This window comes from Natrix helvetica (genome assembly GCF_964273705.1).
Source record: "Natrix helvetica genome assembly, chromosome: 5".
Taxonomy (NCBI): domain Eukaryota; kingdom Metazoa; phylum Chordata; class Lepidosauria; order Squamata; family Natricidae; genus Natrix; species Natrix helvetica.
The window spans coordinates 61,264,729-61,291,387 of record NC_138551.1 but is presented as its reverse complement, the minus strand read 5'-3'; the positions used below and the strand labels follow the sequence as shown (position 1 = coordinate 61,291,387).

Sequence of the window (26,659 nt, the reverse complement as noted above, 5' to 3'; positions counted from 1 at the left end):
AAAAGAGCTGTCAGCTGTCTTTTGCCGCTGTTTGCCGGCCCGAGATTTGCCATATATATGAGCTGTTTGTCACTGTTAATAAAGGTTGTGTTAGCATCAACCTGCCTTGCCTCAGTTCCTGTCTGCCTCGTTCTCCCTATAGAACACTGGCGATGAGGATGGGATCAGGTCTGAGGTAAAGGACAAAGCGAAGTCACTGTCAGAGCTGTCTCAAGTCACTAAGCGACAAGACGTTGCTCATTGCTGATTTTTTTTTTCCTCATTCTTCACGCCTGTCCTTCTCAGGATGGCTACCCAACCGGCATTCTCGGCATTCAGCCCAGCCATCGAAACATGGGATGCTTACCTCAAACAGTTTGAGTGTTTCCTGGAGGCAAACGACTTCACTGGTTTGTCTAGTGGCCGTAAAAGAGGCTATTTCCTCAGTGCCTGTGGCCACGAGATGTTTGGCACAGCCAGGACTTTAGCAGCCCCTCAGTCAGTGCACTCAATGCCCTGGGAGACACTCTTGGAGAAGTTAAAAAACCATTATTCTCCAACTCCCTCGCATATGGCGAGGCGCTATGCGTTCCGACAGAGGATCCAGAGAGAAGGAGAATCTGTGTCAGACTACATGGCGTCCCTCAGAACAGCGGCTCTACAATGCAATTTCCCAGTGCTGGACGATGCCCTACTAGAACAGCTGGTCTGTGGTATCAGAGACCTCAGACTTCAGCGGCGTTTGCTGGCGCGAAAAGAGCTGACACTTCAGGCAGCCGTGGATGAAGCCATGGCATACAAAATGTCTGATAAATCTACTGCAGAGATTCAAAAGTTTCTGCCTCCGGCCATCCATGCCAATAGGAGCCATGCAGTCCACCATGACGAAGTTGATGCAGATGATTTTTCTGACATCAGTTGCCTCAACCTGACAACCCGGAAAAAACAAACTCAGATAGACTTTTTGCTTCAGCCGGGTTGCCTCAGTTGCGGCAGGTTTGCAGGTTCAAAGCCGCCATCTGTCAACGTTGTGACAGGAAGGGACATTTGGCCAAGGTCTGCAGGGCGACCATGCCAGTTGCTCTTTGGCCTCCTGAACACGCCCTGCCAAGGCAGTCCACAAGACAAGCGCCTATGCACCGCCGGGACTGTTTCGCCCTTGCAGATGACCAGCAGCACTCTGAATGGGCTGTCAGTCATGCATCGCTCTCAAAGCTGGCTCACAAAATCTATATGACTGTCCAAATTGAGGGGAAGCCCTGTAATATGGAGGTGGACACTGGATCTTCTAACTCCCTTGTCTCATGGGCCACTATCAAGCGGATGGTGCCCAGCCTTGCTAAGGCTACCCTCCAGCAATGCCCAATTCGCCTCAGGGACTATCAAGGGCAACTAATTCCTATTGTGGTCTGTGGCACATTCTATGTCACCTGCCAAAACTTCAAAGGGCCTCTTCCTCTTGTCATAGTTGATGGCCAGCTGCCTAGCCTCCTGGGGATGGACTGGTTCTCCGGGCTGGGCTCAACGTTTCCGGCATCCACTCAGTGGTTCCAGACCCTTTCGCTGACCAGCGAGTTCACGGATGTTTTCGATGACCGGCTGGGTAAATATACGGGGACACCTATTTCATTTAATTTGGACCCCCAGGTGGCACCAATCCGCCTTAAGCCTAGGAGAGTGCCATTTGCCCTACGGTGGTGGGGAGACTTGGAATTGGACAAATTAATTGTGCAAGGGGTGCTTGAGGCAGTGGACCACTCCCCCTGGGAGACCCCCATTGTGATACCCATCAAACAGGACAGGAGCATTAGGATCTGTGGTGACTTTAAATGCACCATCAATAGGGGGTTGCAAGCCAACCCTTACCCTGTACCTGTGGTGCAGCACCTGCTCCACTCCCTGTGGCGGGGTAATGTCTTTGCCAAGTTAGTCTTAGCACAAGCCTATCAGCAGCTCCCGGTGGATGAGGCCACTGCCTTAGCCCAGACCATCGTGACCCACCGGGGAGCCTTTAAGTGCAAGAGTTACAGTTTGGGGTTAGCATTGCCCCAGGCATTTTTCAAAACCTAATGGAGCGATTGCTCCAAGGGCTGCCTGGGGTGGTGCCTTATTTCGATGATGTGCTTGTATCCGCCAAGGATCAAGCCGACCTCATCGTCAAGTTAAGGGCGATCCTGCACAGATTTCGCCAGGCAGGGCTTAAACTTAAGTGGGGCAAATGCAAGTTGGGAGTCCACAATGTAGAATTTTTGGGGTACCTAGTGGATGCCAAAGGCATCCATCCTACCCCGTCCAAGATCAAGGCGATCAAGAAGGCCCCCACTCCCACATCTAAAGTGGAGCTTCAAGCATTTCTTAGGCTCCTCAATTTCTATGCCATATTTTTTCCGCATAAGGCTTCTCTGGCTGAGCCCCTGCACAGGCTTTTAGACTCTAAGGTTCCCTGGCATTGGGGTCCTAAGGAAGCCCATGCTTTCAAGGTAGTGAAGGACGTTCTCACATCCCAGTCACTGCTGGTCCAGTATAGTGACCGCCTTCCCTTGATTTTGGCGTGCGATGCATCGCCTTTTGGCGTTGGGGCTGTTCTGAGCCACATCCTTCCTAATGGCTCAGAAGCCCCAATCGCCTATTATCCCCGCACTCTCTCAGCTGCAGAAAGAAACTACAGCCAGCTAGACAAAGAAGCTCTAGCTGCTGTAGCAGGGGTCAAGCGGTTTCATGACTATGGCTATGGTCGTTTTTTTCCAATTGGTCACGGACCACAAGCCCCTCTTGGGTCTCTTGGCAGGGGACTGCCAGACCCCTCAAATTTTGTCAACTAGAATGACCAGGTGGACAGTTTTCCTGGCAGCTTACAATTACCAGTTGCTCTATAGGCCAGGAAAGAATTTGGGGCATGCAGATGCCCTCAGTCGCTGCCCCCTGTCTGCGCCTGTGATTGACCCTGCCCCCGCTGCCTCAGTCCTCCTGGTTGAGGAATTAACCATGCCACTCTCGGGATATTGCCAGGTTTTCTGTGACAGACCCCATCCTCTCCAAAGTGCTGGACTGGGTGTGCAAGGGGTGGCCGCAAGGGCCAGTTGGTCAGGAGTTCCAGCCCTTTTACATACGCCAACATGAGCTATCTGTTCTCAATGGATGCCTGCTGTGGGGAAACCGGGTAGTACCTCCCCCCAAACTTAGGGCACCAATTTTGAGTTGCCTGCACACTGCTCACCCAGGAATTGTGCGCATCAAAGCGCTGGGCAGGAGCTACGTGTGGTGGCCTAAAATTGGCCAGCAGATAGAAGACTGGGTGGCTGCCTGCCAACACTGCCAGCAGTCAAGGCCAGGTCCCCTGTCAGTGCACGTCAGAGAGTGGGACATGCCCTGGGCTCCATGGGCACGAATCCATTTGGATTTCGCTGGCCCATTTCTGGGGCAGAATTTTCTAATTGTAGTGGATGCCTACTCGAAGTGGGTGGAGCTGGCACTCATGCCATCCACCACTTCAGAGTCCGTCATTAAGGTACTGGAAAGACTTTTTGCAACCCATGGGTTGCCTGATGTGGTGGTGTCTGACAACGGGCCCAAGTTCACGTCAGCACCATTCCAAATGTTCCTAGGCCAGCTAGGCATCCGACATGCGACCATGGCTCCGTTTCACCCGGCAGGCAACAGCCTGGCTGAATGGACCGTCCGGTCTGCTAAGGAGGCATTGGGCCACCTGGGGCCAGGTAATTGGCAAAATAAGTTATCCCAATACCTCCTGGCGCAACATACAACACCGTGCCCGGTCACCAACCAAAGCCCAGCAGAACGGCTAATGGGACGCCGGCTCCGGACAACCCTGGACCGGCTGCACCCCAGCTATGTGTCAGAAAAAAGCCCCAATACAGACAACACTGCTCGAGCCTTTAACTTGGGAGACCTGGTCTACGCTCAGAACTTTGGAGCTAAACCAGGGTGGCTCCCTGGACAAATAATACAGCTAACTGGACCCTACTCTTATAGGGTCCAACTTGACGATGGAAGAGAGTGGCGCCGCCACATTAATCAACTTCGACGGAGATTGACTGGTGCTTCAGACCTCCAACCAGGGCAGACCCAATCCTACCCTGGTGAACTAACGCCGCCTGAAGCCAATCAGCACCTGTCTCCAACGCGTTCTCATCACCAACCCTACCTGGTAGTCCCATTGGTCCAGCAATGGTCACTCGTCCCACCATCTTGGCCGCTCAGTCTCCAGCAGTTCTGCAGGCCCAGCCAACAGACTCCTCCTATGGCTGCCACCCCTGAGCTAAGACGATCGGGGCGGATCCGACGTCGGCCAGCGTACTTGGCGGACTACGCATGTGCCAACTGGGAGGGAAGGAGTGTTGTGTACTGAATTGCCCTGCCATAGACTTGCATTGCTGACTCCTGAGTGGCTAAGATGCAGCAGCCTGCCGGCGGGAGAATTCAGCTACCTGATTGGTTAAACTCCTGACAGCTCGACTATAAAAGAGCTGTCAGCTGTCTTTTGCCGCTGTTTGCCGGTCTGAGATTTGCCGTACATATGAGCTGTTTGTCTCTGTTAAGAAAGGTTGTGTTAGCTTCAACCTGCCTTGCCTCAGTCCCTATCTACCTCGTTCTCCCTATAGAACAAGTGAACATTGGTTTGGACTCAATTTTCATCAAGGGACCGGTAGAAGAGGTGTTGGTTTCTTCTGAACTGGACATTTTCACGATATTGTTTTATTCGTCCTTCATATCTTTCAATTTTCTTTGCTGTTGCTATTACACATTGTTTTAGTTCTTCCATGATTTCCGTTATTGTTTTTTCCTGCAAGTTGTATTTTTTGTGTAAACTATTTTTCAGCTTTTTGTTCTTTAGTTTTCCTCCTTTCAAGTAGTTCAGATTAATCTTTGTTCTGTTATGTTACTTTACAGGTATTTTTCCTTCCACAGTTACATCAGGCTTTTTTGAAATCCCCTGGCTGTTGGTTCTGCCTGGTAGTAACATTTGATGATTTCTCGATTTTCTTTGGTTGTCCAGGTTTTGTGCTTTGGTTCCAGTCACTTTGCAGTTGCATGCCCTAGTTCCCTGGCAGTAACAACTGAGCCCTGTAGCCCCTTTTTGACAGATAAGTATAAGGATAATCTTTATTGTCATTGTACTTAAATACAACGAAATTGCAGTCCTTGTAGACCCAGGTGATGACCGTCCTGATGTGGAATTTTGTTGATTTCTTCTCATCATTAGTAATGGTAGGTACCTGGGTTGGTTCTCGGTGGCTAAGCCACTATTGATCCAAAGATAATAATCCAATAGCCATAGGAACCGCACCTGATAGCTATCCAGGCCAAGCCACGGCAGGAAAGCGGCCTATCTTCCTGTTTGGTGGTAGGAAGACAGGATCAGGAATGGCGGGGGTGGGGGGGAAGCGACCTACCTTCCTGTTTGGTGGTAGGAAGGCAGGATCAGGGAAGGGGGAAAATAGGCCTACCCTCCTGTTTGGTGGAAGGCAGGATCAAGAATGTGGGGGAAAGAGGCCTACCTTCCTGTTTGGTGGTAGGAAGGCACAATCAGGAATGGGGGGTGGGGGAATGGCCTACCTTCCTGTTTGGTGATAGGAAGACAGGATCAGGAATGGAGGTGGAGGAAAGCAGCCTACCTTCCTGTTTGGTGGTAGGAAGGCAGGATCAGGAAGGAGGGGTAGGAAGTGGCTTATTATTGTTGTTGTTGTTGTTGTTGTTGTTGTTGTTAATAATATTATTATTAAATTTGTTTGATGCCCATCTCACCACATGGCAAGTCTGGGTAGATTGAAATATTAAAATGAAACCATAAATATATGAATAAATATACAAAAGCACATTCAAATTTCAATAAAATACAAGTTATAATTAAAAATGTGGGCAAAGGAAGGGCAATATATGAGGTGGGGAATGCGGGAACTGCTGTTAGTCGATTAACCACCTTCAGTGTGAAATTTCCCCATTGGGCCCAAACGAACTGATAAAGGCAGGAATTCAGGCGCCTACAGAAAGTTAGGAAGGTGTGAGCCAACCTCACTTCAGAGGGAAATAGGTTCCAAAAGGCCAAGAGAAGTCTCTTCTTCTGGATCCTGCTGCCAAAATTCCTTGACTGACAGCATCTGCATCATGCCTCCTTTGTTGGCACGAATGGGGTGGACTTGTCCCATAGGATGATTCATCAGGTAACCTGGACACACATAGGGCTTTTAAAGGAAATAACCAGTGACGTGCAGTCAGGTGAGGCAAGTGAGGCACAGCCTCACCACTCTCATCATGAAAAAAAAAAGTAAAAGGAAAAAGCTGAGCTAGTTACTGCCTCACCGTGGATGACTCTGCTTAACTGTTAAAGAAAGCTGGAAAAGGTATGTGTGGGTTGGAGGGAGGGGGAGGAATTCAAACTTCATCCTCCTGGTGCTGTGCAGGGCTTTGGGCAAAGGCTGGAGGGAAGGACCCTGGCTCGCTTGTGCTCTCCCTCCCCAAGAGTAGTTTGATTGCAGGCAGAGCCACGTTGTGGGGCCGGTGTGTGTGCTACAGCATGGCTCTTTGCCTGGCTTCCTGCCTCCTCCTGTGGTCTCCTCACTGGTGCTCTCCCTCCCCAAGTGTAGTGACTTCCTCCCCAGGCCCCCATTCATTTCTCTCTCTCACACACACAGCTGGATAAAACTATATAAAAATCTAGCCCAGCTTCACTGATTACAAGTTTGAAAAGGCAACATGGCTCCGCCTGCAATCAAACTACACTTGGGGAGGGAGAGCACAAGCGAGCACTGAGGAGACCACAGGAGGAGGCAGGAAGCCAGGCAAAGAGCCATGCTGTAGTACGCACACTTCCCCCCAGCCTCTTTCTTTTGGAAGGCTCGGATCGGCTCCCCTCCGGCTTCTCTGCCTCTCCTCTCACCCCAGCCTGCCAGCAGGAGGTGGTGGGTGGGCTTTATTGTGTTCCAGGCATTTCCCACCCAGACAGCAGGCTGCATTTGCAATGGTGGAGGTGTTTGGGAAAGGCAGCAGGGGAATGGGGGGGATGGCAGAGGAGCTGCTTTCAAGCCACTGGAAAAGATATCCAATCCAACTTTTGTGTGTGTGGGGGTTTGTTTGAGAGTGAGTGAGAGAGGGAAGGGGTAGGAGAGATAGTCCAATCCAACTTCTGTGTGTGTGTGTGTGTGTGTGTTTGAGAGAGGGGGAGGAAGGGAGAGAGGGAGGAAGGAGGGGAAGGAGAAGAAAAAGAAAAAGAAAGAAGGAGCAAAGGAGAAAAACAAATGCTGTCACTTTAAATTGGAACTGAGCATGCCTGGCTGTGGAATTCTGGGAGTTGAAGTCCACAAGTCTAAAAATATTTGAAACCCAGCACTGTGTCAGTGCCTCACCAGTCATAAACCTCACCGCACGTCACTGGAAATAACTAACACCTTGAATTGCACCAGAAGCTAACCAGTGCAGTTCTTGGAACAGAGGTGTAACATGGACCACTCTAGGGGCCCCAAGGACTGCTGCTGCTGCTGCTGCACTCTGCACCAGCTGAAGCTTCCAAATTCTCAAGGGTAGTCTCATGAAGAGTGCATTGCAGTAGTCCAAAAATTGGGATGACCAGGGCTTGAATGACTGAATGCAGGGACTCCAGATGCAGAAGTTGTGCAAAGGCTCTCCTAGCCGCTATTGCCACCTGATCTTTGAGTCACAAGTCGAAGAGAACCCCAAGTTGTGGACTAGGTCTGTCTGAGGTAGTGCCATCCAATTAAGATCTAAAAATCTCAAAGTTCAGGATCTTGAAGCTCCCTTCCCCTTAAGTCAATTGTATTATATTGGTACCCAAACAGAAAGATATACAAACAACTATCCATTTCCTGGCAACTAGATGCCTTTATTTTGTTTTTATATATTTTAAATAATTTATATAGATACTCTGGCTATTGCTTTATTCTGACAGCTAAGGGAACTTTATAATTAGAAAACAAGGAAGTGAAAACTATTCTACTAGGTTAGGTGTAGAAAAAGCCCCAAACTTTTCTTTCTTCCTAACATTTTTTCTGTAAGAGAAGGATCTACTTTTTTTTTTAATCTACTAATTGTTGATTCATTTGTTGCATTAAGATTTTACTGACTAACTTCTTGTCTGATGTTATGAACTGAGACTGACTGGTCCAAAGTCACCCAGCACAGTCATGGGTTTCCATTTTTTTTTACTACCAATTCACGCATGATGCTTCTGCCCATGCGCAGAAGCTTCTGATGGGTGGGTGGAGCCTCCTACAGCTGCCACTACCTGTTTGCCCGATGTGGGCCGAACCGGGAGCAATCTACCTCTGACCCAGCGAGCTTTCATGCCTAAGGCAGCACTAGAACTCACCCTCTCCTGCTTTCTAGCCTGGTGCCTTAACCACTAGTCCAAGCTGACTTACAAAGAAAAAAACCAGACCAATATACATTTAATTCTTATAGTATTATTATTTTTAGAAATCGGTCTGTAAGTAGTAGCTAAGTACAAAAATTCTCCCTTGGGAGTTAGCTCTTGGCAGAAATAACTTGCTGTCTGCTTGTTTTTGTATTAACTAATGATTATTAAATCAAAAGAAATCAATAAACAGCCATTTTTCTCTCAGAATGTTTTCTACTACATGCCTATCTATTTCCCCTTACATTTGTGAAAGTATTATCTTTTAAGTATCTGACACAGCTCTCTTAGTTACACAAACTTAAACAGTCTCAAGGTTATGTTTAATACAGGGGAACAGATTCCATAGATGCCTTATTTAGTGATTGCTAGGTTAAGGCAGCCATGGCATAATTTTTTTAAAAATGCCGTGATGTGTTTCTCTATAAAGATCAGAATCATGCAAGCTTTGGTATTCCATGTAATACTCCACAAAAGTGAAAGTTGAAAGTTTGAAGAAGCAGGCTAGGAACAGTATTGACATCTTTGAACTTTGGTGTTGAAGATGACTTCTGAAAATGCCTTAGACATCCAAGAAAACAAACCAATGGCTCATCAAACAAATCAACACAGAATTCTCACTCAAGACACAAACAACCAAGCTCAAATTGTCCCACTTTGGACACATTATGTAAAGACGCAGTTCTTTGGAAAGGCTCTAATACTTGGAAGTATATAAGGAACAGAAGATGGTGGATAGACCCAGATAGAGTGGCAATGGGTGCAATTTTGGAAGACCTGAAAGACCAGGTTATGGACAATCATTGGTCATGAAGAAAGTTACCTCCAGCAGGCCAAAACGATTTGATGGCACTTAATTAAAAGAAATTCAGAATTTCTTTAGCTAGGGCAAAGCCTAAATTCGTGGGTACTCTCTGAATGCTATTTTAAGGTAATGTACGGTATGTGAGTGTGTGTGTAAGAGGTGATACCGAGACCATTTTCAAAACAGTTCAGCCAAGGAAAGGTTTCAACCTTCTTAGCTTCTCTAAATTTTCCCCTCTACTTTGCTTCCGCGAACCGCCTGCCAGAAAAACTCGGAAATTTTCGACAGGAGCCTTTCGGCTGAGAAAAACGAAGAACGCCCGGTTGCTATAGAGACGCCCGCGCCTAAAGGCTGGCCAATGCGGGTCGGGGGAGAGGCGGAGCTCGTGCCGTCAAGGCCGGCTGTGGGAGACGTTCCAAGATGGCGGCAATGTAAACAAGATCCGGCGGTAAGTCAGGCTGGGAATTTGACTGATATTTTTTTTTTGCGGGGAGGGGGGGGCACAACAACTCTATGGTTTTAGGGAAGCAGGAGAGTAAGTTGCCTGGGCAGTTTGGTGAAGGCAAGCGGCTGCTTTGCACAGGTTTTGGATCCAAGCTGTGTGGTGGCAGACGCGGGTGTGCAATACGGAAAAGATGACCTCGGCCGACGGCGACTTGTTCTGAAGGCAGCACCTTAGTCTGAAGCGTGCTTTGTGACGAGAATCCTCGAGTTTTGTCCTCCCTTTTTCTCCCCCCCCCCCCGGTTTTCCTTTGCTTTTATTGATTGGTGAATGTGTTGGGGCCATTCAAAAGCCACCAGTCGAGGTTCGAGCAAAAACCGCCAACGGTAGTTTGGGGGGAAAGGGAAATTGCGTTTAGCTGAGGCGATGGTTGTGCTGCCGCTGTTGGGTAAAAGGAAACTTGATACAACCAGTTAGATATCATCTCCCACTGCCTCGGGTCTCCTTAGCATTTCATACTGATTGCAGAGCATTTTGGGTAGATAAGTTGGTGAGGGATTTAAAAGAGTGGGATAACCATAAACTGCATAGGTTAAATCTAGCAGGAGGTGCAATCCAGATGCTAAAGTTAAACCATTTAACACCATAAGGTTTGCTGCAATATACGAAACACTCTCTCTGTGTATCAATCATAGTGTAAGATTGAAATAACTTATAAACAAAGAAAGTAGTAGAAATAACTTATAAACAAAGTGTGTAATGGAAGAATGTACACTTGACCATGGCTATTTTATAATTTTAGACCAAGACCTGTTGCAGTGAATGACCGAGTGATTTGGGAATAAAAAAGGAATGGTGATAAACACTTTACTTTTCTGCTTTGAAAACATTAAGGTGAAATTAATGCTGCAGAGTGATTGATTGATGTAGGAAAAGAAGCTTTAGCTATACTTATTCCATATGAGCATGTTCGCTCCAAAAACAGTATCCTGCACCTGCTCATGTAATAATGCTAGATTTATATCTTGGTTTGCCCTTATAATGAGATTTGAGGCAAAAAAGATAATATTTTTGTGTGAAGCAGGATAGGCATCTTTATATTCAGGTGTTGCTTTGCTGCTGAAATCTTCATAGGATAATGTGGTTTTGTAAATCTATTGTAATCTGTAGTTATCCTTTATAGGATTTAAAAACATCTTGAAATTCTAAACTAGTAAACTTGATTTTTTTCAATGAAGCATCAATAAGTATATATTCAAGTTGTGTACCTATCAGAGACTCTTAACAATAATATAAATAAGTGGTGAATAGGAAAACTTAAAAGGACAAAGGTGATAGTTTTGTATTGTTTCACTGTTGTAAGTATACTCAAAGTTAGGGACTATCAAGGTTCAGCAATAATTTTATATATGTTTATCATGTTTAGTAGAAACCAGTTGGATTTAAGTTTATTCTTAGTAATGCTACACATGTGAGAAACACTAACAATTAAAAATTCCATTCAGAAGTAGAAGACATCAAGAGTAAAATGTGTTTCATATTATGGAACAGAGTAGGAAAGGATTTTAGAGCTCATCTAGTACTACCTCCTGCTCAATGCAGGATCCACTAAAACATCTCTGACAGGTGACTATCAAGCCTCTTATCTGGAGATCTCTAATCTATCTATCTAGACTGCACCCTAATCTTATTTTATTAAAAATTACCAGAATTTGAGTTTTTAAAAATAAAACACGTATCTGTTTTTGAAAGACTAATAAGAAAACCAAAATGTAGAAATAAGCAAACAGAAAAACATTGCCGTAAAAATATGGAATGGATGAGTAATTAAAAAGAAAATACACAAAATTTTAGAGAGTGGGGCATAGTATTTGTTTATTTGTTGTATTTATATAGAACCAATTTGAACAGTTCGTAATAGTCCACAATAAAAAATAGGGCAATAAAATAAAACTGATAATTTATAAAATAAAATCAGTAAAAACAATATAATACCTCATCTGTAAGCACTACCAGCATAAGTAACCTTAAATATTCAACGCCATGTAGAATGAATTGTTATTTTACAATTTGGATTAAAATCTCTACCAGTGTAGCCTGAAAAAGCTCTATTTTATAAAGTGACTTCCATAACTGAGAAATATTCCCTTCAATTTCATCAGATAACTGAGATGAATACAATGGATAGCTGGAGAAGATGGTCCTGATGGAACCCAGGTACAAACCAACTTGAGCTTTAATAGTCTGAACCGACACATTAACCCCATAAACTACTAGCAACCAATGCAATTTCTGCAGTATTGGTATAACATGATACTGGTAGGCCATCGTCTACCAGTATTTTGCACCAAATGTTTTTGAGTAGTTTTCAAAGGTTTTGCTATATTGAACCCTTTGAGATAGTCTAGCTTGGTGGTGATGAGGCATGGCTACTATCACTGGTCTCAATCAAGACATGGCTACAACTGGAACATCTGCTGAAGCTCAATATAGGCCTACCCGGCCATATTCTATGTCTGCCCAAAGAATTAGAACTTTGCAGAAGAAGAATATCCACAGATATTTTTCAGGAAGAGTGCCAAACCATTCAGAATTGTCACTGAAAGAGATTCAGTCTTAAATAGCTTTCTATGTTCATAGAACAATACAAGGTATTAAGATGACATTGTCCATTCTGGATTTTTTGTCATGTTCCAATTTTTTGTACCACATATATGTACACATAAATTGAAGAGGGACATCCATAACAATTACAGAATATGTTTTGTTTGAAAATTGGTCAATCATAAATCCATCTAGGGGAATTATGCAGTTGCCAACTTTTATAAATGTAAAGACCATAGCCCACCTTAAAACCTATTTATGTATAAAAGCACTTATGTACCATACCAAATGCTTTACAGTACATTTGAAGATCAAAATAAAATTTTGTTCTTAAAGGAGAAATTTTTCAAGTTATGAAGATCAAAATAAAATTTTGTCCTTCATAACTTGAAATTTTTCTCCTTTAGGAAAGAGGAGATAGGCTTTTTTTTAGAGGTAGTGCTATTGAATTGGAAATTAGTTACTTTCTTCCAAGTAACTGCTAAAGACTTTTGAAAATATCAGCAAATAATTAGCATTCAATTAATTTATCTTTTCAGTTACTTTTAATTTTAAATATATAAGCCATGTTGCTTTTTTCTTATTTATATTTCTTATTTTTATTGTATTTTTTATCTTTTTTCTTTCTATTATAGTGTAACAGTTTATTCACAAGGTTGAGCTTGGATAAATTTTGTATTGCACTGTGTGTAATCTTGTTAAATAATCATAGTGAATGTGCTGTATATTTATTCAATGATTTCAAATGCATCTGAGTGTGCACTTTCTTGTACCTCCTCTTTTTAAAAAAATGTATAATATTCAAAATATTTGTTGTTATAACTGCTAAAACAACAGAACAAATACTTATGTAATATTATCACTTAAGTTACTTGAGCACATATTTTAAAAATAAATTGTAGGAACCATTAGTGGACATTAATGTCTTTTTCAGCTATTTAAATGAAACACTGTTATTTTTGTAATTCTGTATTTTTCTCAATCATTATATGGCTAATTTATTCTCATATTCAATTTCCAATAACGAATAAAAAACTAATTTCCAATAATGAATGAAAAACTACAGTGGATCAAATTTTCTTGCTCTCATTTTACACTGGTAAAGATGCCCTAAAGATATTTGTAATAATTTTGCTGAAGATGCCTTTATGATAGTAGCGAGTATTTGATCTTTTCATTTGTAGAAATGTGGAGTGGTCTGCTACCTCCTGGTGTGAATGAAGCTGATATTGCCATAAGTTCAGATGACGAAGAAACAGTGTCTCTTACTGAGAGTATCTTAAATGAAAAACAAGAAGAAAAGAAATTCCTAGACAAACAGACTTGTGATCATGAGGGAAAAAATATGGCTGAAAACCAACTTCCTTCTACAGAAGAACAGGAATGTCTGGCATGCCTTCCTGGAGTTTCCTTAGATATGTGGAATGTAGGTTTGTTTACAACTCTGCATTTAATTGAAACTGAAATATTAGGTTAGTTATTCCTGTTGTGATATCTAGGCATGTAATCATTCTGGCAAGAGTAAATTAAATCTGTTTTGAGTGAAATACAATCTTTTAAAACTTTTCAATTATAGAGAAGAAATAGTTTAATAACATTGTTTGACAAACTTCTATCTTAAAGTTAGATAGGAAAAAGTTGTGATGAATACCCTTTCACCAAACATGTAGGCATGCTTATATACTGGAGTATTTAAAAAAATCTTTTTTAGGGTTTTCAAAATTGATTTTGTTTTTTGTCTTTACGTGTGTATCTACAGTTATGTTATGGAATTCTTAACTTGCTCATGAATGATTACTTACTATCTTTATTAAATGTATTTCATACTTGTTTGTTAGGGCTTGCATATTTTAAGAATTATTTTAAAGAAATGCTTCAGATATCATCAGAGTAGCATCTCTCCTATTCATTAAAATATTCCTCTTTTTTTGGCTTCCACATGAATTTGAAAGAGATGTAGCTATTTTAGAGCTACCTTAACTTCAGAAACTCAGCTTCTTAGGATAGTGTGAAAGACACTAATTACACATAGAAAGAAGTTCAAAAGTGGCACGATTTATGGCATGTTCAGTAGGGTTTATAACTCTAAAAACAGATGTGGCTGTCCTAATTATTATAGACAACTACTGAATTCACATTCCCATGTGTTCTGAATTGTTGCACAATCATAATGCTCAGTGATGTTATGCTTTTTAAAGGAGAAAATAGAATCCCATTGGCCATGTTTGTTTATATTAAACTTTTCAGATCTTAGTTTTTATTTAGAGTTTCAAAGTCAATGTCTAAAGAATGCGCCTACAAAAGAAAGTGAAAAGTATCATTTAGTAATATCAAGATAATCTTTGAATATATGAGAGTTGAATTGCGCATGTTCAGTGTATATTGTAATCAACTTCATTGATGTGTTATGAATATTGTACTTTTTTGGTATTGTGGAGCAATTAAAATAATTTATTGTTTTATGCTACCCAATTTACTATAATTAAACAAAAGTAAAAAGAAATCAATTTTCTCTTTCAACAGAAATTTCAGAATCTGAAAAAGAAAAACCTTGACATGAAAAATCAAGAAAAATGTCAAAGAGATAAGAGACAAAAGAGAAAACGTTCTCAAAAAGGTGGTTTGTTTCTAGTTGTTAAAATATACAGAACACTACAATAAATTTCCCAAATAATTCTGTGTTAGGATTAGGTAATGTTATAATCACCTTATTGATTTTATGTTAGTTATTTGGTTGTTATCTAGTAGATTTACTGTACATTTATATTTACTGTAGTTCATATAAATATTTACCTAATTCCAGGTTCTTGGGCTTTGGCATTTTTTCTAAACCACAGCCTACTTGCAGTAGAACAGAGCATGATGGAATTTGTGAGAACTTTCTAAACTCTTTTTGATAAGGCAAGAGAAGTTATTCATCACAGAAAATATTCACAAGCATGAAATAGATGTATACGTTTTTGTTCATTTATATCATAATTTTTGCATGTTGTATTACAGGTGGATATCTTGTAATATGTTATATTGTGGAAGTATGCTGAAAGAAAAGAGATGTCAATGTCTACACTGCAATTTTCTAAATGTCATGTTAATTACATATCAGACATTCTTTTCTGTGTTTTAATAGTTAGACCATATAGCATTTTAAAAATGACTTTCTCAGTTATTTTTGATTTAATATTTGATTTATGAATATGCAGTGCTATGAATCTAGTAATCTAGTTATTCTAGAGGCTGAGGTTGGTAGATCACTTGAGCTCAGTGTTCTGGGCTACAGTGGACTATGCAGTTAGGGTAATCATATATTTATATTGTATATTGTATGCAAATTAGTCTGAAACTTTGTACTAGAAATTTATTAGGCTAATTTGTCTCTGTAACTATTCTGTTCTGTAATAATACTATCTTTGGTAATATCTACACAGTGCTTATGTAGGAAAGTTGTAAGTGATTATAACTGAAAATATATATCTACAGCGGTTAATGACCAGTTCTCTGATAGTACCTTTGCCTTTAAAGGGTTTACCTCATTCACACACATCTTTCCCCAGTTATAAAGTATTCTTTTGACTGTATCTTTTATTTAAATTTATTTGGCCAAGTAAATCTTATGAGGAGGCTCGATTAACTAAAGCACCAGAAATAACTTTTCTGCAAATTATTTGGCGGTAAGTGCAAAAGCAGTGTATAATGAAACTGATTCTGCCATTCAATCCCAACCTTCAAAATGAAACAAAACCTACTTCTGGTTGTATCACTCAATCACTGTCTTGAAATCTTCAGCCATGTGAGAAATACTGTATTTCTCAGATTTCTATTATAGCTAAAGGTGATCCTTCTACCACTAGCTTAATATCCACATACAGCATAACATACTATTCTTCAGAGCATATAAGCTTTAATTCCCTCTAAACATAGGTATCAGTACATATTTGTGTTTAGTACTGTGGAAGTAGACTGTGTCTAAGCTGGGATTTAATTTAAAATTTTGATTTTTCACTAATTATATCTCAAACATCACTAATTTCATTATGTTTATTAGTGCATCAGAATTAAGTCCTAAAACATTTGTATTAGTTTATGAGAATTTTTTCATACTAAATTGTAGAGTTTGATTTTTTTAGGTAAAATGAAAAGCAGTGAAGAAATAACTGAAAGGTATTTCAAACTATGACATGATTATTTAAAATTTATGTGTACATGTTCGAAATGTTCAGCTCCTCCTCACTCTCTGTGATTGATTCAGCAATGGATTTTGTACAGAAGTGATCCTTTCAAGAAATTTTACTTGAAAAAGTATTAATTCTGCTCGTCTGCTAAAGAATAGATATGGATGGTTTTGTTTTCATAAAATAGATATATTCTATATCAAATATACAAATGTAAATAAAATTGAATTATGTTACAGTCACAAAATAGAAAAAAATACAGTTTCTGTAAAATACATAAGCCAAATATAAAATTATTAATTTTAATGTTTCATATTAATATGTTATATATTTATATATGTGACTATTTTCTTGTGATAGGATCTTGCCCATTACTTTGTTCTTTTTTCCTTTCTTTGTAGCCAAGAGTCTGTAAAAGAAAAGCACTTCAAAGAACTCACTCAATATTTTGGAATCAATGATAGGTTTAAACCACTGGAAAGCAAAGAAACTACTCAAAAGGTAATTGCTAGATTTTTAAAAAATTGATTTTAAACTTGCATTTCATTTTCAATTCATTTCACTGCACTGCAATGAAAATATATTTATTATTTATTACATTTATATGTTGCCCATCTCACTATCAAGAGACCCTGGGCAACTTACAATATCAGAATTAAAAATTAGAAGGTTTAATATATAGTAAAACAATAGGATTAAAATATTAAAATTAACAGCAAACTATATAAAAAGTACCAATGTTTAAATGAGGTAAGGTAGATTGTTATACATATGTATTCCTACACAGAGACACACACAGTCCATGTAACCCAGCAGCCATCAATTATTCATGTGCTGGTGTGGCCAAAGTAAAGCAAGAATGGGGGAAATAAAGTCCTTGATCAGGTTGATCTTGTGCTCTTGTTTTGGACTAAGAATGGGAGTACAATCTTCTGGTGTTCCATGGTCAGTGATAGATGTCGGTATAAAATGTACGTATTCATTTAAAGCTTTCAATTGAAATAAAACTCATGGATCAGTAAAAAAAAAAAGAAAAATCCCCACTTTTAAGCTCACGGTTTAAGAAAGACATAAGTAAAACAAAAGTGGTTAACGAAAAAGAAAGACAAGATTACTTAGGTACCACTTAATATGGTAAGGGTTATATTGGTCACTTAAATTTAATTGGAAAACATAATTATTCTACTAATAAACTTATATTCAGTGTTCTATTTCTTTTTTGCCTGTTATTCATCTATATTACAAATTCAGTAAAGCTAAACTAGAGTTTTAGGGATAAAAATCTGATGTTTTGTTAAGGCAGTACTTGATTTGCATTTATATTTGTTTAGCAATCGTTCAGAGTTACAACTCTACTGAAAAAAAGTGGTTTACAACTGTTCCTTGCACTTACAACCATTGTGGCATTCCCACGAACACACGATCACAATTCAGAGACTTGGCAGCTGGCATATATTTATGACAGTTGCAGTATTCTGGGTCATGTGATCATCATTTGCAACCTTCCCAGCTGCCTTCCGACAAGCAAAGTCAATGGAAGAAACCAGATTCACTTGATGATGTGCTTCTTTTAATAACTACAGTGATTGCTTAACGTCCATGGCAAAAAAGGTCATAAAATTTAATACAACTCACTTGCAGTTATCAGTCAAGGACCACCTGATCATTTGTAAAAGCTAAGATAATTTGGGATTTGCTGCTGTTTTTTAAAGCTTATTCTTAATGTTTGATTTTAGAAATTATAAGTGTGTCCTTTTCCTATATCTGACAAGTTATAGGTTTGAGTTCAATAGTAAAATAAATGAGAGGTGGCATTTTGGAAATCACTTTCTTGATGAATATAAAAATTAAGAATTGTAAAGATACAGTGGTAATTTGGATTTTCCATGCAGTTGATCCAGATATGCCATATTTTGTTCAGGAAAGAAATGTATATATCAGGTATTGAAATGAAATATTATGATATGCCTAAACTAGTTGACATTTTTAAATACTGAATTTATTCAAAAAGTAAAGTGAAAATAATACAAAAGTTTGTTCTTATAGAAGAGTTCTGTAACTATCAATAGGGCGGGCTATTCAAATTAGAAATTAAAACCCACTTATGGTCAGACCTGCTTCCAACTTGGATGGAAGACATTCCAGGACTACTCAGTAAGCTGTAAAGTTGGCAAGAATATCCCAAAAAGAATATCCCAATTACAAGCTACTTCAGTTTGTTTTGACAAGAAAACTATATGGATGTGTCTTCTAAATTAGCAGAGTTTGGGCCCTACTCAATCATAGCTTCCTAATCTACTTACTTTCTTTATCTTTTGCATTTGATTTGCTATATATGAAATTTACAGATGTGAAATTCATATTATTTTGGAATTGATAATTTAATACATTTTTATAATGTTCAGTTTGTATTCTAGGAGGACCATTCATTTTTCTCTCTCTCTTTGGTATGTTTTCTAGTCTGGCCTTGAAATCAGTATAGACAAATGTGTAGCTGACGGTAATATTGCCCAAGCTGAGGAATTAAGTGATAGATTAGCTACTCGAGAGGTAAGATATAATTTTGTTATAGTTTCAATATGGTAATAAATATTATTAGACATAATTTGCAATTGTTTTATGGAACGGTTTTTAAGTTACATTTTTGGGAATTGCGGGACTTATTTTGGAAATCATGTGGATATATTCTATTTCTTAATTGCTTCTATTGCAATTTGTGATACACAAGCCTGGAATAAATAAATTGTGTCAGAATGCAATAGACAAGTTTTAAATGAATACTTGAATCCAACAGATCTAAAGGCCATATGGCAAAGTTGCTCTACTGATCCTCTTCTAGACACTATTTCATGCTAGATTTGAATATGCTTCAGTATTATGGGAACTGCAGCAGAAGGGGGTTGCTCCTGGGTCGGCCCGGTTCTGCTGAACCGGTAGTATTTTGGCCTGGGTCGCAGAACTGGCAGCGACCCAACTGGCCACGCTCCCGAACAAGTTCCTCTGTCACTACTGCCGTTGCTGACATGTTGTTTAGTAGTGCGCACGTGTGTGCAGTTCACTGTAAATTATTCTGCGCATGTACAAAGAACAATTTACATTGAACTGCACACGTGCATAGTGCACATCTGGGAAACGCACAAGCAAAGCGAACTGGTAGTAAAACTGGGAGCAACCCATCTCTGGACCACTGGTATAAAATTGGGAAATGGCAATATATATTGAGCAGTATATATTGGACAACGGGTTTTTTAGTATATCATTTTAGGAACATTGTACGTGTTCCATAATAATACAAAAGAATGAGGCCACTCTGTTTTAATTCTAAATTAAGAAATCCTCTTTACAATCTGATGTCATAGCCTATAAATAAATTACCATGACTGTAATAGATTTTGTTCTTATATTTAAATGGTAAACTATGTTGTCTTTTATGTATAGTGTATCAAATATATATTTTTCATTAACTGTATTTTAAATGAGTTTATTAAGTAAACTATTTTTTCAATCTTAATTGAAATACTGTATAAACCAGTAAAATATAGTGCCAAGATACAAAGTAAAAGAGTTTTGTGATGTGAGGTCCTTGCATAATAATGGATTTGCCATAACTAAATGAAGGGGTGACATGACATCATGCTTTATGATTGTTTCACTTACTAATGGCAGTTCAAGCCTAATTGCTTTTGTTAACTGAGGAATAACAGCCCTTATTTTTTATGACTTTTTGTATAATTAACATTTGAGACACATTTATTATTTTCTTTTATGGATGGGATGAATAGACAATAAATACAGTTATTAATTGTTCTCTACTGAGAACTCTAAACAAGGTTGTTAATCCCCTCTTTGAGACAGTCATTTAACAAGAATGTTTCCTTTACTATCTTTGAAATTCTGAATTCCCAGAAATGTAATCAGTAGCCTGAATATTTGATAAGATTGTTTGCAGATTTCTATTCTATTTTTATTTCATATTCTTTAAGTGACCAAATTCCAAGCTAAAACATAAAGCTACTAAGTTACTAAGTCTCACTAATGCTTTTATGTACGTTCAAGTTAAAATAAATATATAAATTTCTTGATATAGTTGTTTTCTTTTGAATTTGATGAATGAATGTTTAGTGGGTAAGTATTCTGTAGAGATCAGGTACAGTTTTGATCACTGATATTTTCCTTTCTTAAAAAAGCAGTAACAGGAACCTGCTGATAAAGCCTTTGCTTTGAGGCATGGATTCCAGAATGCTTTAAAATGTTTCCTTCCGTAATAAGTGAAACAAATTTTGATGTATAACATTTATAAGCCTGTGAAACAGATAGAGCAGCATGAGTATTTAAAGGGGAAATGAGGCCAAAAATAAAGAAATGGCTAAGAGAAGCTATGAAACATGCCCCGAAGAGCTAAGCAATGCCAAAACACAGCTGTCAGTGTACTATCATTATGTCACAGTGAGAACCAATTTTTATGGAATCAGATTGCCTGGGAATTGAAGAAATTGTAAATAATATACATAATCCGAATAGAAACAGCAGATTGAAACATGAGTAACTTTATTTACTATCCTGCACTGTTGGACTGTTATTGTTATTTTGATATACTAGAATATAAAAAAGAATATTCTGAAGAATTTGAGGTGCTTTTATTCTAACAAGTGTGAACTTTTCTTTGAGGCATCAGGAATTATGAGAAATATTTTAATTTCTTCCTAAGGTGAATATTGATAGACTAGTTTAGAATATTCTCTGTAAAAACATGTTTTTCACTAAATTATTATTATATGGGTGGTACATTTTGTTATATTTCTGCAAATTGCCAATAAATAATGCTTATAAAATAGTGTGATAAATATCATATTTGTTGATATTTTCATTTTTGGGTATCTTTGTAAGATTTTGAGATATTGTAATGGTCAACTGTTTGATGACTATCTTCTTCAAAAGCTTTTGGGGAACCTATTGTATAACAATGTTTGCCGGTTTACGTGTTTTCATAGTCAATAGTGCTTTTAATATATTTTTTCAAATAATTTTATTATGTGCTACATTATACAGAAAAAAGCTAATACAAACTACAAAAAATAAAGTAGAAAAAAAATTAAAAAGTTCCTAAAAGAAAATAAAAGAGTAAAGAAAAGAACAAGAAAAAAGGACTATAACAAAAAGGAAATAAAGAAGTAACTTTCTTCCTCATCTCAACTACTATAAACAATTTAAACAGCAATTTCTCTTAAAATATAAGAGATCACTTTATTCCATATCCCATCTGTTATCAATAGGCACATTCTTAAAATTTTGTCATTCAGCCTGGTCAACAAAAGCCTATTAAGTAATAACGTCTGGTTTAACTTTGATCAAATAGACAAACATTGTATTCTTTCCCTTTTAACAATGTTAATATTTAATCCCTTCAAGTAATGTCATAACATATCAGATATAGTAGGTATGGTTCAAAATTGTGTTGACAATTCCAGGGATAGTAGAATAGAAGACACAGATTTAAGAAAAGATCTAAAAATTGATATCAAGATACCAAGATCTGAAAATTGAAATTAAATGACTATGATGTTAAACTGGCCATGGTAGTCCCAATGGTTACCAGCACACTGTGTACCATACCCATAAATCGTAGAAAATCTACCCATTGACAAAATTTCCATCTATCATTGCAAGATGCGACATTGCTTCGATCTGCTTGTATATTGCGCCAATACATTATGGCATCCTAGGTTCTTGGAAAGAACTTGAAATATCTCAAAGCCAACTTCAATTAAAGAAGCAGCTGTGACTTCATATTATTGTGAATATTAACCCTCAGTAGGCAGTACCTTGAGGTAGTTGTGGGGCATTTGTATTCTGAGGAAGATGAGAGCTAGAGATTCAGTTTTATTGGACAGGTCTCAATAGAGGAGCCAAACAGAGAATGTCTCTCCCTTAAGCAATATGGTGAGAAGTAATTTATACCAGGTCAGTTGTTAGTTGGGCCAATAAGGATTCTGCTGTTCCTGGATATCTAGGAACAAATGAATTACAGGATTCAGGACTGTTGGTTGTCGAACAAGGACCAGCAGCTGTGGACTACTGGAAGAAAAGTTGTATACCCGTCACAATGAAACAAAGAATGAACACAAAGAAATAGTGATCTGTTATTAATATTTTAAAGAAGTACCATCTGCCCACAAGCCAGAACTAGTGGGAGTAATAGAAGTAATAGAAAATGAAGAAACACAATTATTCTGGGACTTTAGAATTCAAACGGACTTACCACATAACACCCCAAACAACTATTTTCAATAAGAAAAATAAAAATGTCCATGAAGTGGATATTGCAGTATTAAGTTATAGCAGAATAAAAGACAAAAAATTAGAATTAAAGCAAAAGAAAATAAAGATAATAGCAATAGGTGCTTTGGGTACAATCCCAAAAGCTCTGAAGCACCACTTGAATATCATAGGTATTGACAAAATCACCATCAGCCTGTTGCCATTGCAAAAGGCAGTTTTACATGGAACAACCTAGATCTTGTGAAAGTATTTTTAGCACCATCAAGCAATGTCTGCTTGAGAAGGATTCCATGGGTAGATAAAATGCCATAGTCAGTCTAAATACCTGGTTGACTGCAGCTAACCATAATAATAAGATTATGGCCTTTGGTGTTTTGTTAAAGTGGTGTCCTAGAAAGCTAGTCAGGCATTAACTATGAAAGCCAGCTGGACCTTCTATAGCCCAATGCACCTTAAGGGTTGTGGGTAAAATAGAAGTAGGAAGAAGCATTGCAAATATTTGCAACCTTGAATTATTTATAATAACTAGAGTAATAAAGTAATAAAGGCAGGATAAAAATCAAATAAATCTGTGGTGATCCTAGTGGTTATCAGGAGACTGGGTACTATATTAAAGGATCTTTGTCAGCACTCAGAAGATCAGCACATTGACAAAATATCCATCTGTCAATTACAAAATACCACATTGCGGAGATCTGCACATATATCCACTACTACATTACACATCCTAGGACTAGTTGTTGGGAAGAACCTGATGTATCTGAAAATCAACACTAGTTAAAGAACTGGCAGCTGTAATGTCACATTGTTATAAATAACAACTTCATTTTTATAAAGTTTGTTATTTCTTGCTTGGGGACAAGTAGTATTTCTTGGTGATATTCCAATGCACCACTATTATTACTTTTGTTATGATGCTGCTTCTAATCAGTCTGTGCAATTGTCTTGCAGCAGCTAATCAGCAACTGTTTCTTCAGCTTCTTTGCACAAATGGTATTTACTGACTGTTGATGTCTTCTCCATTCTGGCTTTGAATGCATTTGTTCTTCAGGCTTGCTCTGGTGCAGCCAGAATTAGCCTCACTGTTTTTTTGCTTCAACTTTCCTGCTCTTAGCCATTAGCAGATCTTGTTGTTATCTGATTTGTGTGCAGGTTTTTTTTTAAAAAAATCAGTGGCCGTGTAATATTTTCCTTTGCCATGTCTCTTCTCTGGTCTTCATCTGGTCTTTCTTTTAGGCCATGTTTGTCTCTTTGGTATTTGGTAAGCCTTCATGATGTACTAGCTTCAGTGCATCTTCTTCAAATACTCTTCCAGTGTCCTTTTCTTCTTCTTCAACTACATTTGCTATATTCCACACCCATTTTCATTGCTAAGCTTCTTGACTTGAGTGTACTTTATATTCTCAACCTGAAGGTATTTATAGCGATCTTCTTCATCCAAACTCTTGATATTATTTCCATAGGGCATCTTGATTACTTCAGTGTTCACTATTTTCCCACCTGTTGTTGGTAAGGGTGGCACATTTGTCCAATTGAACAATTTGATCTTAAGTTAGTGGGCATTTTGTTTAGTAAGAACCTTTTTGTTAATAGGATTTTTAAACATTTCTATTGATGGTGATTACTTGCTCTTATTTATCTCAGTTCAGTAATGATACATATTTTATTTGCTTTTTTTGCACGACATAGAATTCATGATCACAGGATTTTCTGAAGTAGTGGAAAATGTGGCATAGATGAATGGCAAGCTCTGCCAGAAATGCTGCCTTAGCTGGTTGAAAAGATGGTCCCTCCTGGGAATGATCCACTTTCACTGGCCTTGGCCTTGTTCCAAGCTGGGCAGGGCACATTGGCAAAGCTGGACGTCTTCCAGGAACGAAGATTTATAGGGGTCATGAAGGTGATCACTGAATTTCTTGGGGAGTCAGGAGGGTTTGTGTATCTTGTTAGCAAGTTTGGCTTTCATGGAAATGACCTCATCACCATCTGTAATTGATTGTGCCAGAGTTGTGGCTTGCTGGCAAGTATTTATAATTGGAGAAGCAGCAGAAGTAAAATAACACAATGTAACAAAGAAAGAGACTCAAACAGAGAAAGTATATCTGTAGTCTTGCTATCTCATTTCTACTTTTAAAGCAGTAAATTTGAGCCATGTTAATCTGCCGGCCATTCATTCATTATCAAGACTTGTATCTGCTCCATCACGTAGAATTTAAAAGTAAGATCAGCCTTGAGCCAATATTTATAATGCTGAAAAAAAAATTAAGACACTAATTGTATTTGCAGGAACAGCATGGAAATGTAACATTTCATTAGCAAAAGAGAGAGCAAAGTTAGGGCTTATGCCTAGCCACATTAAAGAAGCTGAGAGGTGAAAAAGTGAATGAAGCCCAAAGTATGTTAGCCTTGCTAGCTCCAAAAGAGCTCTAATAATCTTAGAGTTTAATGCAGTGGTAAATCTTATTTGCTGGTTGCTCATAATAATGATAGAAAGCCTATCACAACACTCAAATATCCCCCAAGGTATGGAACTGAGGTTGTAATATTCTGTGTTGTTTGCAAAAAATTCTAAAAGCAGCAGAAAAATCTGTGGAATCTCTAAAAAGCTTTAGAGCCAGTCAATTCAATTTGTTGCTTTAAAGCAGCTACCCACTTTAGTTTGTGAATCTCTTTCAGTGGAATGGTATGATGGAGGCTTCCTTAAACACCCCAGTTATTAGTTGCTGCTATATGGATGCCTTAAAAAGTCAAGGAATATAAAAAATGAAATCAGTCTTGCAGATGTCTTAGATGAAAAAAAAATACTTGTGTGATGACATAAATATAAGTAAACCTGTAGATTTGCTATATTTTTCCTTTTTGTGTTTTGATTAAAAAATAAATACTGTATCTTGAAAAGAAAAAAATATTTGATTGGCTGTCGAGAAACTTGATAGGTTAATTCTTCACATGTCTTCTCAGAAGTAAATTATATTGAGTATATCAGGGGTTACTCTTAAGCAAATGAGTATAGAATTGAATCCCAAATTACTTTAGTTGTTGTTCTCCAAATACAAATAATACTATCAAAACTGTTCTAAATGTCATCCCAGTGTTTTCTGACATTTGGTATGAATGATTTCAAAATTACAATTATTTTTTGAATATGCTTTTTATTTTTATTTGAGATAATTCAAATTGATTTGTGCATTCTATCATAATTCCTAATTTTACATTCTTTCTGTTGACTTTTACATACAATAAGTGTATACTTGATAGACATTTATGTTAAGTATCCTATCAAAATTTAAACTGTCTCCCACTTTAAAAAGAATCAATAATCAGATTCTATTGCATTGTTTAATGTGGCACAATGTGGTAATTCACAGGTAGAAGCCCACAGAAAGCTAATGAGTTCCACTTCTATACATTATACTCTCTATCTGAAGTGTTTATGTAGAAGAATTTTGTGGCACATAATTTAATATAGAAAAATTATTTAAATTTATATACAATTTTAGCAAAAATAATCTTTGAAAGAAATAGTTTATATAATATAGAGAAATATAGAATATTAGCCGCTCCCTCTCCACAAAGGGACTCGGGGCGGCGTACAATAAATAAAAACACATATTATAAAATTACACATTGTACGGAGGAGGTATAAAAACACAATACAATCATTATAATAACATAGAAATATTAAAATAAGTTAAAATTAGATACCCCAATTTATTATACTGTGAAAAGAATTATGGACAAATACTGCACTGTATTGTTAATTATTCTGTCTTCTTAATCAAATCATTTTCTCTTTATCAGGGTGTTTTGCCTTAAACTTTACTATATGACAGGGGTTATCACCTATGATTGTATGCATGTGCCCTCTTAATTATGTATATCTTTTTTTACAAACCTTTAAAAAATTCAAATGTTACAAGTCTAATTAAAGAGACAAAGCAGTTTATACTGTAGATTTTTTCTGCAGTTCAATTAATCAGCATGTTTTCTCT

At 38.2% G+C, this 26,659-nt stretch overlaps 1 protein-coding gene across 4 annotated transcripts in view; it reads left to right on the top strand.

Annotated features, from left to right (window-relative positions):
• Window positions 1-9,488: 9,488 nt before the first annotated feature.
• Window positions 9,489-26,659, top strand: part of FAM204A (family with sequence similarity 204 member A) — a 25,819-nt gene continuing 8,648 nt past the window's right edge. Inside the window, exons 1-7 of one of the 4 annotated variants that reach the window (XM_081955452.1) lie at window positions 9,538-9,621; window positions 11,778-11,832; window positions 13,404-13,645; window positions 14,743-14,836; window positions 16,344-16,377; window positions 16,790-16,889; window positions 18,849-18,938. In XM_081955452.1, the coding sequence (XP_081811578.1) occupies window positions 13,406-13,645; window positions 14,743-14,836; window positions 16,344-16,377; window positions 16,790-16,889; window positions 18,849-18,938 (558 nt within the window). In that variant the 5' untranslated portion in view covers window positions 9,538-9,621; window positions 11,778-11,832; window positions 13,404-13,405. Of the gene's footprint in view, window positions 9,622-9,689; window positions 9,709-10,488; window positions 10,510-11,777; window positions 11,833-13,403; window positions 13,646-14,742; window positions 14,837-16,343; window positions 16,378-16,789; window positions 16,890-18,848; window positions 18,939-26,659 lie in introns of those variants that run through there. The other 3 variants (XM_081955455.1, XM_081955454.1, XM_081955453.1) reach the window with 3 other exon arrangements.